The sequence below is a fragment of the Cydia splendana genome, chromosome 13, assembly GCF_910591565.1.
Source record: "Cydia splendana chromosome 13, ilCydSple1.2, whole genome shotgun sequence".
Lineage (NCBI taxonomy): Eukaryota > Metazoa > Arthropoda > Insecta > Lepidoptera > Tortricidae > Cydia > Cydia splendana.
The window spans coordinates 16,073,829-16,090,611 of record NC_085972.1 but is presented as its reverse complement, the minus strand read 5'-3'; the positions used below and the strand labels follow the sequence as shown (position 1 = coordinate 16,090,611).

The 16,783-nt window shown below is 38.7% G+C and overlaps 1 protein-coding gene across 1 annotated transcript in view; it reads left to right on the top strand.

The window, feature by feature from the left end:
- The window catches only part of LOC134796170 (differentially expressed in FDCP 6 homolog), a 32,287-nt gene that overhangs the window by 10,656 nt on the left and 4,848 nt on the right, over positions 1 to 16,783 (top strand). Inside the window, exons 2-8 of the mRNA XM_063768147.1 lie at positions 5,290 to 5,478; positions 5,937 to 6,077; positions 13,799 to 14,035; positions 14,578 to 14,689; positions 14,993 to 15,110; positions 15,783 to 15,972; positions 16,534 to 16,670. Coding sequence (XP_063624217.1) covers positions 5,290 to 5,478; positions 5,937 to 6,077; positions 13,799 to 14,035; positions 14,578 to 14,689; positions 14,993 to 15,110; positions 15,783 to 15,972; positions 16,534 to 16,670 — 1,124 coding nt within the window. The remainder of the gene's footprint in view (positions 1 to 5,289; positions 5,479 to 5,936; positions 6,078 to 13,798; positions 14,036 to 14,577; positions 14,690 to 14,992; positions 15,111 to 15,782; positions 15,973 to 16,533; positions 16,671 to 16,783) is intronic.

The window sequence follows — 16,783 nt, the reverse complement described above, 5'->3', positions numbered from 1 at the left end:
GAGTTGTAGAGATAAGCTATACCTACTACAAACTATAATAAATATCATAAGTAATTTTCATAATAGTATCGAGTTAGTGTGGGCGATAGGTCATTCCTCGCTGACTCACCGTCTGACTGTTTTGGTTCACAAATTATAACATATCATAAATATAGTACACCTTACGCTATGTTGATAGAGGTGTTATTCCATTGACAGGCTAACCGAGAAGTGTTAAGACTACACGTAGGCGAAATAATTGATTACTATAGACACAATGTTTAGAGTACCGATATTTCGCCAAGGCCATCCTAGGTAATTATATGTATCGTAACTATCATACCGTACTACTGCTGCGCTGTTATTTAAAGTAATAGCCTAGGCACATAGCTATTAGGTACTCGTTATATTTTATTTTAGCGAGCTGCAAAATTGCATGGACAAATTATGAGTGGAATTCATTCATACAGTGGACATGCACTTTTGCAGCTAGGTGTACAGTCAACTTTCAGAGACGTTTGACTTGTAGGTATCTCTGCTGACTGATCTTTTATTTCCAGAGGTACTAATACTACTACTTACCTAATACTAACTAGTTTTTCTTGTAAAACGGTAGAGAAAAATGGATATTTTAAAACATCATAAAGGCTATAATTTTATTTATTTATTTATTTATTAGAGCTTTCATTTATTCCACAGAGAATTGTAATTTTTAAGTTATTTATAATTCTTATATTCTATCATTACCTACTACTTATTACAAAATTCATAAACTGAAGGCTTTTGAAACCGAGGCATTTTAACATAGTCTTGCAAGTAGATACAAATACTGTTCTATCAGGAAATACTTCTAACCAGATCTGTTAGATGAGTTATGTGCATATATTATTGCTGTATATTATGTCTATTGAATCAATTTGGCACTAGAGCTAAATTGGCTCGTGCTATTACCATTTAATATGTGTTACCGTTGCCTACTAGAATCAATTGATCGTTCTATTTGAAACTAAAAATAGCGGGCTTGTTCTGCTCTATTTTATAAAAAAAAAACTCTTGGAAAAGCCCTCATAAAAATAAAGGACTCGATGGAAACATTCAGCGGAATCGAGAAGTCATTTTAAGCTCAGTTGGAAATAGTCGTAAGAGAGGCTAAATTTTCCTTAAAATTAAATCATGCAAGATTACTTACATCCACACAAATCAGCTCTAAAGGGACGTGGATGTTATGTCTCCTGGGGTATCTCAAATGGTTCAAATAAAAATAGCACAATGAGATAGGAAAATCACCTGTTTTGTTAAAAACATTACCATCACAACGCTTAAAACAACAGCATGTAGGCAAGTCTTTCTATGTTTTCAACCGCGCCTTATTAACCAAACACTCATTATTAAAGCACGTTACCTACCTACTCTGTCGCCATGATGGATCACGTTTAGCGTCGTCTTACTCACTTAGTTGCACATTAGGTACTCTAAGATAAAGTAACGTAATACTTGGGAGGTTTGGGGGTCGAGGTGAAGACACTGCTATACTGATAGCGAAGCCATTGCTAAACATAGGTAGGTACTGGATATCCTTTATTCGGTTAAGGACAGATTCTGGTTATGGCAGATTCTTCTTATGACAGATTGCTAAATACAATCATCAAAAAAGTGGATAGAGTTAGACCAAGCTTAGTTGTCAGCGATTTTGATAACCCAGACTGTGCAAGTGTTATTTAAAACGTCAACCTTCTATTAAATTATGACGTTTAAATAAGTTAGTTCTTTTCGTCAAAAGTTATTTATGTATAACTATATAAATAACTGCTGCTGAGTGCACGACAAGCTTAACCCTTTGAAAGTCAACACTGCCAGTGCGTGCCTCGGACTCATTACCTTCGATAATCGGCACTTCGGAGAAGCCTCACCTAATTTTAGGCTTTTCGGTACCTACCTACTATCTACCTTTTTAAAATTAAAGTGATTTTAGGGTTCCGTACCCTAAGGGTAATAAACGGGACCCTATTACTAAGGCCCTTGGCCTACGAGAAGTTAGGGGAAACGGTTGAGAAGTAATTAAATAAACACTAAGGTGCAGAGAGGCAATTTCAACTAATGTAAAGCCTGACAACAGTTTATTTAACCCTGAGATAGTGTCGCTGCAAACAGCTTACGTATGGCAATAATGTGCGTACGTCATGTATAGTCGGGGTAGTGGGCATTGGCTTCATGTTGATACTCGTATAATGTCAAAACATTGCTTACAGAGAATTCGGTTCTTTCAATTTACCTATTCGTCAAAATCTGATTCTAAATATTCAATATTTATACATATATTCTTCGTTTTCTGACTCTGACGAAGTCTGATTTTCATCAGATGTTGTGTCGCTTTCAGGACCACCAACCTCGATTATAAAACGTTCAGTCTCCAATTCGATTATAGGATTTTTATCGTTGATCTACATAAACCTTAAATGAAATATTAAAGTTTAAACCAAACAACTAACCAGTTCAATAAAATCGCACTATAAAATGTCAATACCGGTCATGTCAACAACCAACTTCAAAACATTGTTTATTGGAATGCTATGTAATCCTTCGTCTTTTTTAAGCTGTAAGTATTTGATTGCATTCACTACAATTTTTTTCGCATCTTTGGTAATTTTTTTGGCATTTTTGTAATAAAACCGTTTATATTTGAATATATTCGTAGATATTTTCCGTTTGTTTACATCGGTGACATTCGATGACATCCAACGTTCGTTGTCAAACAGTACTTGTTGCCAGTAAAAGAAATTAGTACCATTGAAAATCCGCAAAATGGCGAGGGTCAAATAAACTGTTGTCAGGCTTTACAACAACTAATCTTCCATGTTTTACATTATAACTAGAGTGCGAGAAACTGATAGCGAAAAAGATGATTTTCATTATCTGGACATAGACGTGTGCGCCGATTAAAAAATGATCGGCGGCGGCGTTTGCCAAAAAATCGGCGGCGGCGGCGTGTTTTCGGCGTGAAATCGGCGTGACCTTGACTTTCAGGTTTCTTAAGAAAAATCATTAAATTGTTGTTTTTCTTGAAAATTTGATCAATCCAGGTTGCTGGTCAGAGAACTATACGTTACTACGTATAGTTATGAATAGGCTGTGAGTAAAATAGGGTTTGTAAATCAATATAGGATATGTATAATAACTTGCATTAAGGGGTAAACTGGTCAATGACATTCGATCCGATCGGTAACCCTCCATTTTCTCATGATTTCCATGGCTTATCGTATTATTTAAAAACGTCGTACTTTATTAACACACTCCAAATATCCTTAAAATTTGGCATAGTGACACATGACATAGTGACACACTGCTATGGCTTCCTTTTACCGGATACCGGATAGTGACATTGCTTGATTTCGGAGTAAACAATTTGTATTTAAGAAACAGTCACGGTCATAATCGTATTCGTTTATTATTTTAAAGCAATTTAAACATTCAACTGACTTGCACGCGCACTCATTTCGAACCTAGAAATGAGTCCGCGCGAACGTTTACTAGGAAACAGGTCAAACCTGCATAATGCGCACCTGAAAAACCAAAATGAAGATATAGTTCCGCCGGCCGAATATTCGGCGGCCGGATACCAAATATTCGGCCAATGGTCAGGCTGAACATCCAGTATTCGGTATCCGGCCAAACAACCATCCGTTGCATCTCTAGTATCTTCTTTCTCGTTTTCTTATTACTAAGGATCGCGACCACAAGTAATTTGTCTCCATTTCGTGCGGTCATGTCATAGGACGTGTGGACTGCACGGTGCAGACTGCCGCAAGCTGACCGACCTCTTCATAACGTTCGTCCATCTCACAGATGCTCCAACTCGAGCACGTTTGCCATTCATTCTAAAGTCTAAATTCATGTGTTTCTCCACATCATGCGTTGGATAATATGTCCAATGAATCTAAAGGTTCTCCCATAGCATGTTGTGAAGAGCTGAGTGTCGATATTGAGCTCTCTGAGAATGGAGGAATTTGTTCTTCTAGCTGTAGCTTCTAGCGCCAACCTTTGCCAGTTCACACTTTTTGAGGCTCCATGATTCGGCAACCATACTGGAATATTGAAAAGACGACATCTCGTACCAAGCGCACTTTAGTTGCACGTCGAATACCTGTGTTCTTCCAGATCTTGTCGAGGTTAGCCATGCCAGCTCTGCGGCGTATCTAGGCGATGCAACCACCGGCATTGTTTATTAAACCAAGATACTTATACAAATTAGCTCGCTTTTTCGTAATCGCCGAGTGCGTCGGTAACTGGCAGTATGTTTGCCCTGTCTACTACCATTACGTTGGTCTTGGAATGGTTGATCTTTTAAGACCTCTCTAAAACTTTCATCTTGAATTTTCTTCAGAAGAGCCGCCATTTCGATGAATTTCTTGTTGCCATTTCCAGCTTGCACATTTCTGCGGGGCAAGCATTTGCGCTAATCGCCAGATTGATAGTGAATCTGCAGCGTTGTCACTCTTTCTCTCTTTTTCTATTTCTCGACATTATTGGCACACGACTTTTTTAGGAAACTCAGGGTCTCTAGAGTTTTCGTACATGAATGTTCTCAGATGTTTGCTGGACTCCACTACATGAGCCCTGTATTTTCGTTGCCTAGTTAAGTGTTTTCATGACGGAGCATTCTGCCTTCGTATATGGAAACAATCCTTCTTTTCATATTATCGCTCTCTCATCTTTCTTGACGGTGAATACTTAGGATTACACAGTCTCTTTAATTGGTGTGTCAAATAACTTGTGTAACTGGCTATTCTGTTTCATTTAATTAATAATTGATGTATATTTGACAACTGTAACATATACAATACAAAAAGAAACATATTGTAATCCAAATACCAACTTGGAATAGCTAATTAACAACACTCAAGGTCACGCCGATTTCACGCCGATTATTTATCGGCGGCGGCGGCGTGGCAAAAAAGCCCGGCGGCGGCGGCGCGCCGGCGCGGCGCACACGTCTATCTGGACATATGTATATGGCACTCTAGTTAATAATGTAAAACATGGAAGATATTTCGATTAGTTGAAATTTCCCCGCAGTCAAAATTGTCACTCTGCACCTTACCTACTTATAATCTATTTTAAGCTATACCTAACTGTTAGACTAATTCAAAATTTTATGCTCGAGACTTGAGGACTGGGGATCTCGAAATGGCAATTATAGGGACCTAGCAATTTTATTCTAGTTTGGTAAAATCGAGATCTAAAACAGAGACCGAGGTTTAAAACACAAAATAAATAAGAAAATCCTTCTAACTAAAACTTTGTTCGCGATAGGTGCTCACTGCGAACATCGGCACACTCCTCGACTTATACGGAGTTGAGAAAGGCCTCGACCACTTCAAGTCGTCTGCGGAGCTGACCTTCGACGAGTTCAAACACTATCTGCAGCATGAGGTGTTCAGCAGCCTGCCCAAGACCACCACGCTTCAGGTCGTCAGGGAATACGAGACGAAGATTAGTGAGGTGGGTTGGTTTTATGTGTCTGAATGAATATTTTCGCACTTGCACAACGAAGCTGAATACTATTATGTTTTAAAAACATGACATTATTTTTTTAATTTCAAATAGTTTGATTACATGTATGCCACGAGGGCAAAAACGCCGACCACCATTTATTTCTCATGAGTGACGTCACTATATAGCTGAAACAAGTAAGGTAGAAGTACTAGTGCTCGACGCTGCACTAGTATTCGACATGGGCACTTTATGTCAAACTTCTACCTTAGGTATTTATAACAACGACGAAAAGTTTGCATTTGACGTTTCTTTGTTACTGCACTGCTATTATGACGTCACAATCATGGCATTACGAGTATATAAAAAAATAGCCACAACCGAATAAAGAACCTCCTCCTTCTATGAAATTGAAGTCGGCAAAAAAATAGACTATCCTATTGAAGTCGATTGACAATCTGTTCCAGGTGTGCTGGCTGGTGTGCCGCAAGCATCACCTGAGCCGTGATAAGCCTGTGTTCGACGATGAGTCGGTCTTCAAGCTGTTCCGCATCTTCTGCCTGCTGGCCGACTTGTTGCAGGACGCTGATGCAACTGACCGATATGTGGTAAGGACTACTTTTTATTTATTGACAGCTATTGTCATACACATTGTAAAGTTTTAAACAAAGTCCATGGAGTATAAAGTAGGTAAAGGAGTGGAAACACTTATGGTTGAACAGTTGTAAAAGTATCCAGCAGTCAGCTGCAAATAGTTCCAAATCTCTCCGGAGTAGCACTAGAGTAGCTAGAGTTAAGCCACGAAAAGCCTGCAGCGATTTTGATAGCCCTCGCATTGCCAGTGTTATTTATACGTCATAATTTCATAGAAGTTTGACCTTTAAAATAATACTTGCACTGCGTGGGCTATCAAATCCGCTGCAGACTTTTCTTGGTCTGACTCTAAGAATGGAGGCGTTATTAACGGAGTGAATTGCGCTGTCAATGATTAGAATTTTTTTTCAAGTATTCTAGGTATTGTAGCGCCACCTATTTAAGATTTTTTGATGGATACTTTTTGAGACATGGAGATTGTTTTCCTTACCTTACCTTCCATAAAAAAGTGGTCTGATATTTTGGCTCAACGCCATTTGTAATTTAAGAGCGAGTCCCATTCACAAATGTAAGCGAGAGTTACGACAGCGAAGTAATGATACCAGGGACGATGCTGCCGCGCCGACCCCTTTAAAAGGTCGAATTAAGAAGATGTATTACTAACGAGTTTTAAACCATACATTTGTATAACAATTTATTTCCGTAAGAGGCGTAAGAGAAAGCTCAATATCTTTTGTTCTCAATACATATCCCTACCAGTTTGCCCCAGAAATTTTAAAGGTTATCCTCATTAAGTTAATCATAAATTACAATCAATAACAACCTATCATTAAAAGCGCACATAAATTTAATGCTAAAAAGGTTGCCCATGTTTTTATGGACCTCCCGGGACTAGTGACGTCACGCATATCAAATATCCATACGTTAATCAGACTTGCTTATGAAAGTCCATGTGTACACCATATGCGGCTTGAGAAATGTCGTTGACATTTACACCACTCAACGAGATAATAAATATAATTATCTTTATGAGTCATATTGTAGTCAATTAACGTATTCTTATTGCAGTAATAATTTGGTAGTAGTAGGTAAGTTGCAGGGGCTCAATTACGACTGGGGGACAATTTCGACTGCGGGGATATTTCAACTAATAGAAATATCTTCCATGTTTTACATTATTAAGTAGAGTCACACACAACACACACATACAACACATCTTTTTCGCATATATGGCACTCTAGTTAATAATTGACCGAAGCGAAGCGAAGGTCTACGTTTTGACTCGGGCATTTTGCTTTCGTATGTCCGGATGTTCTCCTCTACAGGTCGCAATTCTTAACCGATTCTCATGAAATTTTGTGACCAGATTCTATGACTAAATAAAATTTTTTTGTCAATCCGGTTTTTGGAAATTTTAAAAAATGGCGGAGTCGTGATACCTGTCGCCTAAACAAATAGTCGTATCGATATCATAAGAGTTTTTTCTTTTTGATATATGTTTATAGATTAAATGGCCAAAAATTCAGAAAATTTGTATCTCTGGTTTCGGCGGTATTTAGATATTTAGTTTTTACTTGAGAATGAGTAGCTAAATTTCGTCAGCTTTAGTAAGAACTATCATGGCGCATTTTGCAAACGTTCGCTTTTTTGTTTGCATAGGGAGGTCCCTGGTTCCATCCCCAGTAATTGTATGCTGCTACATAACTTTTTGTATTTTTTTATACTTAAATTTCGTATCAATTGTTGTTTTTTATTTTATTTTTTTATTTTGAAAAAATTAAAAAAATCGTATTTTTTATTTATCAAGCGCGGGCTAAGCGCATTCGTTTATTTTTTTCAAGAGATGATGGCTTTTTGCGCTTTAAAGAAAATTTGATTCTTGAATATACGGCGCCATACCTTTGGCCTATGCTCGTCTAGATGGCGACACCATTTTATATTTAACAATTTTTACTCATATCAGTAAAAGAACATGGGTCAAAATCATATGGCGTTCTAAAAATAAAAAAAATCATTTATCCATACATATATACATTTATTGATTTTTTTTTTTCATTTTCATTTTAATCCTGTATCGAAAGATGGCAGTAAATTTACTGTGACTACAAAATTTAGTATGACAATAACCCTCTACTACATATAGGGACCGTGCGCGTTGGAGGGTCTGCCATCTTGTGGCCTGAATCGGAAACATGTACATTGCCAAAACAAGTTCTACCATCTACCGTTCTTGTAGGTACGTTTCCTTATGCATAGTAGGTTCTGTCATCTTGTGGACTACATCGGAAGCATAAACGTCACATTTACGCCTCACGCCAAAAATCTGACGGCTCCTATGCTACCCCCTATAGTTCACGCGCGCCCACTATAGGGACCGTGCGCGTTGGAGGGCCTGCCATCTTGTGGCCTGAATCGGAAACATATGTGCACATGTACATTGCCAAAGCAAGTGCTACCATCTACCGTTCTCGTAAGTACGTTTCCTTGTGCATAGTAGGTTCTGCCATCTCGTGGGCTACATCGGAATCATAAACTACATATCTACGCTTCGCGCCAAAGATCTGACGGCTCCTGTGCTGCCCCCTATACACTTTATTCTCTTTAGATTAGATATTTAAATTCATACTCGAGAATAAGTAACCAAATTTCGTCAGCTCATCTAAATGCTATCATAGCGCAGTTGGAAAGACGCTTACAAGCAAGGATATGGGATAGGTACCCGGTTCGATCCCCAGTAAATGCAAATTTTTTTATTTATGTTTTGCACTTAATCATCATATTGCTGATTGATCAAGCGAGCGCGAAGCGCGAGATAAGCGTATTCGTTTGAGTTTTTGTTTGAAAATTTTTTTAGCGATTTTAGTTCAAGGGCATGGCTGTTCCAGGAGTCAATTTCCACTTACGTTTATAGCATGGGCGGTCACCATCCATAAATCGCAGGGGTTAACATTGCCTAGGGTAGTGGTCGACCTTGGGCTCAGGGAACTAGCTGTAGGTTGCTCGTACGTTGCGCTTTCCCGGGCTCAAAGTCTAACTAACAATAATGTTAGTTAGACTTTGAGCCTTTTAATTTGGATCGCCTCGCTAAAATGGCCCATAATTTCCGCAAATCATTTTTTCTTCGAGGCAATTACTCCGTTTTCATTTTTTCCCAGTGGAATTTCTTCGCTTTATTTAATTTTTCGTGTACATTTTTTCATAAACTAAATTTTCCTTTTCTCAATTTATTCCCTTTTCTTTTTAATCCCAGTAGTTAAAATAACCAGTAGGTTTTTTTTTCACTAACTAAATATTCTCTATCTCCATATTTTCTCTTTTTTTTAATGCTAGTGGTAAAAATAACCAGGTTTTTTTTAAATAGGTAGGTTAGGGTTATTTTTTTTGATGACCCTAAAAACGAAACTGCTCCCAGAGATAGGTAGGTTAGGGTTATTTTTTTTTTGATGACCCTAAAAACGAAACTGCTCCCAGAGATAGGTAGGTTAGGGTTATTTTTTTTTGATGACCCTAAAAACGAATCTGCTCCCAGAGATAGGTAGGTTAGAGTTATTGGCTGACAGCGTTTGGTTTTTTACTTGTAGTTTTGTAGATTATGTTTTAATGTTAGTGTTTTTGATATTTGTTGTATGTGAAATACCTACAAGTAACAAATATAATTACTACACTATTAACATACAGTAACAAGAAAATATTATCCTAGATATTTAAAAGAACGAAACCTATAAGGAAAAGATTAATTTAAAAATATTAAAAATAGGCGATTGCGGAAGAAAACCATTGGGAAAATATGGGAACGGAGTAATTGCTACCGAGAATGAATGATTTCGGGAAATTATGGGCAACGCAAAATATGAGAACGGAGTAATTGCCTCGAAGAAAAAATGATTTTCGGAAATTATGGGCCACACTCGCGCACGAAGCTTCTTAGTTGCAGTTTACAGGTTAATTCAAAGGTAATGTTGGTTTCCTAACATAAGTAGAGTTAGACCAAGAAAAGTCTGCAGAGATTTTGACACTGGCACAAATAACATTGGAACTGCGTGTGCTGTCAAAATCTCTGCAGACTTTTCTTGGTCTAACTCTATCCACTTTTCTATACAATTAGTATGGCGACGTGTATACTTAAGGGGCATCGACCGTACACTGACATCGGGATGATATTTAGTAGTCATCGTGCGACTCGCTTGCGCCAATACATGTACGGACAAGAACGAGTGAAATGCACGATAACTAAATGACATCAGTTAGATAGATGTCTTTCTGATATCAGTGTAAGTTTGAATTGGCCTGTTAGCCAAAAATTGTTTCGTATGTCCATATGTTCTACTCTACAGGTCGCATATCTAAACCGATTCCCGAATTTTGTAAGCAATTGATAGTTAAGTTTTTATGGTCAAATTCGATTCTCTAAATTCTTCAAAACAACGGAACCATACATTTATTCAGTTTTAAACTCTGCTCGCGAGGTCTACAGCTCACAGAGCCACTAGTGTAAAACATGGAAGATATTTCGATAAGTTGAAATGACGAAAAGGGTTGATTTTAAACATGTTGTTTAAGTACTTAAATGTGAAATTAAATAGATAGTACCTTAATGTCAGACCTACGGGTTACAGAGGCTTTACTAAGTATAAGTAGGGGGAAGCGGGGTAGATAGGCACAAGGGGCAGTTTTGAACACCCACACTAATTCCTTAACTAAAAACTTATGTTGACCTTCTACAATGCAAAAACGTGGCTTTGTATGTGTGAGTGAGGTACCAGCTTCGGCACATCTCTCCTGCTAGCCGTTGTGGCTTGGTGCGTGAAAACGTGTTTCCGCGGTTGCATAGTAAATAAATTAAGTTTTTTTTATCGAGATGTGGTGCGAAGTTTTAGACTTTATCGGATGAACATTATAATGAGCGCTAAGTACGTTTATTCAGTAATAAAGTTAGCTTATTATTTTAAAGTAATAGTTACAGCCTGGCAAAAAAGAGTAGAAATTAAAAAGTGGCAACACTGTATTGTCGTCCCGTTCTCTTATATATGTTGATTTGAAAGGGACGATACTACAGTGTTGTCACTTTTTAATTTCTACTCTTTTTTGCCAGGCTGTAATAGTATATTATTAAATAAATATTTTTAATTTATTTGACCATTGGGGTACTTTGGTACAATAAAGTTTGGGGCAGCTTTGAACATATCAAAGTGCCCCTCTAGTGTATCTAAGTGCCCTGCCAGTTTTTATGCTAAGAAAAAATATTAAATTATTTTTTTAGTGAATAGTGCTAACGTACAAGGAGAAAGAAAATTGACAAAGAAAAGTTAAAACAACTCAAGTAGCTTTTTGTCAAAAACTGACACTGATTTCATTAAAAGCTTTTTTTTGTTGTTTTAGTGCACCTGCTTAATAAGTGTAGTATGTTCTAATATCACCGCACTTAATAGACGTTTTATAATGTTTAAAAAGTTTACTACCTGGTCAGCTAGCTGAGTTGATCTGTAACGTGTGCTCTGCGGGGCAGTTTGTAACACTTACGGGGCACTTTGATTCACGTGCCATAGTACCCCAAAATGATGTATCAAAGTGTCCCATGTAATATATCAAAGTGCCCTGCAAGTGGGGCACAATTGAACAAATCCCATTTTTTGTTAAAATCCATATATCTCTTTTACTGGCCATAAATTTAACAAAAAAAGGTATACTTTGTGTACCTTAGTAAATTTGTCATCTAATACTAAGTACAAAACTAATGTATTTTGAGTTCATTTTGCGGCCTAAAATCAATTTCAAAAAAAGGTGTACCAAGCTGCCCCGCTTCCCCTAATAGGTGTCACTCGTTGGGTGCAGTAAAAATAAAATAAAGTATTTTTTAATATTACGACGACAGTAGGTACTAATCGGAAATGGTCAAATCTTTCAGCTTAGGTAAACTGAATTAACAAGGGTTAATATAGAAAAATTGGAGTCAAAGACCTCTGATTATCCCTGCATCGTCTCGCATAGCTCACCGTATTAAAGTGATTCACCCTATTAAACTGATTGCTCCGTTCATTCGGACTTTTAGCGTAAACATTTATTGAGTGTATTAACCGTTTAGGGTTATCAGAAATTCAGAATTACATAGTCGGGACTGTTAGTATGGTTTTTTCGATGTAGGTAAGATTGCATATACTCAGGGTTGGGCAGTATTTCAATTACATGTATTTGAAATACGTATTTGAAATACATTTTAGTATTTTGTATTTGTATTTCAAATACTACCTGGAAAAGTATTTTGTATTTGGTATTTCAAATACTGCACTCACATGTATTTTGTATTTTGTATTTCAAATACTTTAAGCTTCAAAATACATTTCTACAAAATACATTTTTTTATTAAATTCTTTGATCCTAAAATGGAACGTTTTTTTAAATATAATGTACGACTTGTACGAGGTACAAATATGTAGGTACAATGCGCGAGCTATTCTGCGCGGAACTTTTCGTCAACAGCCAGGGGATAGGGTCATTCCAGTAGTTTCCGTCCATGCTCTAGTTTTCGACCACTTGACAGATTAGCAATTATATATTTCATTTTTAATTTACTATTTGCCAAATATATTTTTTATATGTAGACAGATATATTGTTTAGCTAAGGATTGAAATCAGTCCAAATTTGTGCAGCAATGTAGGTTTATACCTATTCAAATTTCGTCAAGTGGAAGAAAACTAGAGCTGGACGAAAACAAGCACAATGACCCTATAAGTTTTTAGGAAAGGATATTCGTTAAAAACCGGCCAAGTGCGAGTCGGACTTGCGCACGAAGGGTTCCGTACCATAATGCAAAAAAACGGCAAAAAAAGACGGTCGTTGCTTAACTTCGGTCAAAAATCACGTTTGTTGTATGGGAGCCCCACTTAAATCTTTATTTTATTCTGTTTTTAGTATTTGTTGTTATAGCGGCAACAGAAATACATCATCTGTGAAAATTTCAACTGTCTAGCTATCACGGTTCGTGAGATACAGCCCGGTGACAGACGGACGGACGGACGGACGGACGGACGGACAGCGGGGTCTTAGTAATAGGGTCCCGTTTTACCCTTTGGGTACGGAACCCTAAAAAACTAAATGATTAAACAAAAAAAAATTAAAAGTATTTTGTATTTGAAATACATTATTTTAAACACTGTAATTTGTATTTTGTATTTCAAATACCAGTCACCAAAGTAGTTTGTATTTGGTATTTCAAATACTTTTAAAAATGTATTTTGTAATTTGTATTTGAAATACGTGGAAGCCAGTATTTTGCCCAACCCTGCATATACTTTTTAACCATTTAGGTTCAGTGCAGATTGTACCTACCAAATGAGCAAATCTACTAATTCTAATACCATGATCGTAATAAATATGCTAAAGTTTTTGTTGACAGTCTATTGATTGTGTTTTGTTTGCAAAGTTCCGGTTGTCCCGATCTTAGAGCGTTGAAGTATTTCTGTAGAAGTATATAGCTCAACTGACAATTCTTGAGGTACAACGCACATCACCCAATGGCTCTACCTTTGGTATGACCTTAGGGATATTAGGCATATACGGTAATGTTGATCAAGCATCACCTCCCCAAGCTTTCTATATGGATACCTATATCATGGTCGCACGTGGCACATGACAGGGTGATAATATCAGTATCTGTTTCTTTCAATCGCGCAGTATGAGAAATTGACGTCTGCATTGTAACTTCTGGTCAACTGTCATGCTTTTATACTGCTTCAGGTAGTCCTTCAACCATCAGAAGCCGGCATCGTCGCAGAACAACTGGTCCACTGCCTCGGCCTCCGATGGGACGCTGCCGACTGGGAAGCCCTGGGGGTCTCCATCGGGCACTTCAAATGGTCCGCGTTCCTGGCAGTCCTCGAGGCCAAGTACTGCTGCGAGCAGCTGCACGCGGCCGCTCTAGTCGAGGCCGTGGATGAGATATATGATGTGTTTATCGAGGATATTATTAAGAAGGTAGGAATTATACACGCTGTTGGTTCTTCTGATTGGTACAACCATCAGAAGCCGGCCGGCATTGTCGCCGAGCAACCGGTCCACTGTCTCAGTCTCCGATGGGACGCTGCTGACTGGGAGGCGCTGGGAGTCTCCATCGGGCACTTCAAAATGTCCTCGATATGTTTAATGTTGTGGATTTGATTCTAGAGATTTCGAACTTTGGTTGCTTTTGAGCTCCTAGTTTGATTGTGTTATAAGCATGGATTACCGGATTACTATGTTCCTCAGCCGTCTAGAATTTACTCATTCCATCCACCAATAGTATCTTATTAACCTTTTCGACGCCGTGTCAAACACAAAAGCTGTTACTCGGACGCCACGTCACCGAAGTGTCAAAACTGAAATTGGACTTTAATTATGCATATGCATGTAGATCTATGTTGCTCTGTGGTCTGTGACCGATTAATCCGTCTTTGGCGTTGGACCTGCGGTGCGGATATATCGGTCATTGGCATCCAAAAGGTTAAACCACTTATTGATTCCTCTTCGTAATTTTTCAGGGCTACCTCTTCAAGCGCGGGTACCTGCTGCCAACCATGCGCGAATACTGGTGCGTGTTACAGCCCTGCGCACTCACGTACTACAAGAGCTCGGCGCAAAAGGAACAATGTGGTAAGTATTCTTTAACTTAGCAGGCAGCAATATCATCGGGTTGATTTCATATGTTGCAACCATAATGAAGGGTGATTTACCATCACGCTCCGCGATTGTTGCGGCATTTAGGCTCCTAGCTACATTGGTTGTTCAATATTTCACGCTATAGAATATCCAATTTGGCTAGGAACTACAACCAACAAGTAATTGTGATGAACTTATCATCTGTCCCGTTTGGAAAGTTCCCTTTTATTATATGTCAGCCTAGTCGCGTCGACCGAGAATCGCTGTGGATATTAACTTTCATATGATGACCCACAGGTCGCATCGCTATCGACGAGTATTGTTCAGTAGAGGCGGCGGCGGGCGAGGGCAAGATTCAACGCTTCCAGCTGGTCACACCCGAACGCACGTTCGAGTTTGGCACTCAGGACCATAAGTGAGTAAAACCTCCTACTTTCAGCTCTCCTATCAACACAACAACATTAGTGAGGCTTGGTGAGGCGTAATGAAATTTAATTGCCGAACATTTTACTACACGGTCGAAAACAACCAAGGTCGCAGTGGTCAGAAGCTTCGTTCGTCCAACAGGGTCTATATATACAAGTAGTAGAGTAAGTAACTGCAGAAAATGGAGGGCAAAACGACTGCTTTTCATCTTTAAAATTTGCAAACGCAAGTAATTTGTAAGCGTTCTAAGTTTAGTACCGATACATATATTAATATTGTTGCGCTATATATAATATAATATTGATCGCTGGTGGCCTAGCGGTAAGAGCGTGCGAATTTCAATCTGAAGGTCGCGGGTTCGAACCCCGGCTCGTACCAATGAGTTTTTCGGAACTTATGTACGAAATATCATTTGATGTTTACCAGTCGCTTTTCGGTGAAGGAAAACATCGTGAGAAAACGGGACTAATCCCAATAAGGCCTAGTTAACCCTCTGGGTTGGAAGGTCAGATGGCAGTCGCTTTCGTAAAGACTAGTGCCTACGCCAATTCTTGGGATTAGTTGCCAAGCGGACTCCAGGCTCCCATGAGCCGTGGCAAAACGCCGGGACAACGCGAGGAAGATGATGACATATATTAATATTGCTATCAATCACTTTCAGGAGTCGTCTCCAATGGGTATCAGCGCTAAAGCAGGCGGCGGCGGTGTCGGGCGGGGCGGAGGGGTACCAGCGCCGCGCGCGCGCGGGGCGGCGCGGCGCGGGCGCGCGGCGCGAGCGCGAGGCCAGGGAGACGCGCGCAAGGTTGCAGCATGAAGTGCGCGCTAGGCTAGCAGCGGAAGCCCAGGCACAGGTAATAAAGAACTGTACTGTATTACTGGGGGTGTCGGCTGGGGTGGAGGCCTGGAGGGGTATCAGGAGGCAGGCGTGACTTATGCGAGGCTGCAGCAAGAGCATAACTATAGAACAGTAGCTAACTCCATTACAGGAGAATATCGATATCAGGTGAGAACATGCGATTCGTGCTTGCCACCGCGGTGCAGTATATGTAAGATAGGACATAGGTATGCCAAAAACTTGCCTTACTTAAAGGCAAGCATCATACTACATATTTGGTTTCATATACCGCTGCTGTACTCATCTAAGTGCACGGATTTTAAGATCATAGAGCATTCCTAACCTTTAGAACTTATAGAGACCTCACAATAACTAACATTATTTAAATAGTGGTTTATATATACTTATTGAAATTTTATCAATGTTTACACTTAAATGGAATTTAATAAAACTAATAAAATAAAAAAACCTTGCCTAAAAAAATATTGTTAATTATTGTTGTTGTTGTTGTTATTAAATTATTATTATTGGCCTTGCTAAAAAAATTATGGTATGTAGTGTCAACATTTTTCTGCAGGAGCTAGCAGAATTAGCACAACAAGACAACAAAAAACTGGAAGAGTTGAAAATAACGCAAACAGAACTCGAACGTCTTCTTCAGGAAGAGACCCAGGCGAAAAGAGACGAAGAGATCGTACGAGCCCTTCAAGCTAGGTAAGCAGTAATACCAAAAAATTCAAAAATATATAGTACCTATTTTAGATACAGGGGTAGTAAAAAAAATTATCACTCTGGCCGGATCCATGATAAAGAACAGAAACTTTTAA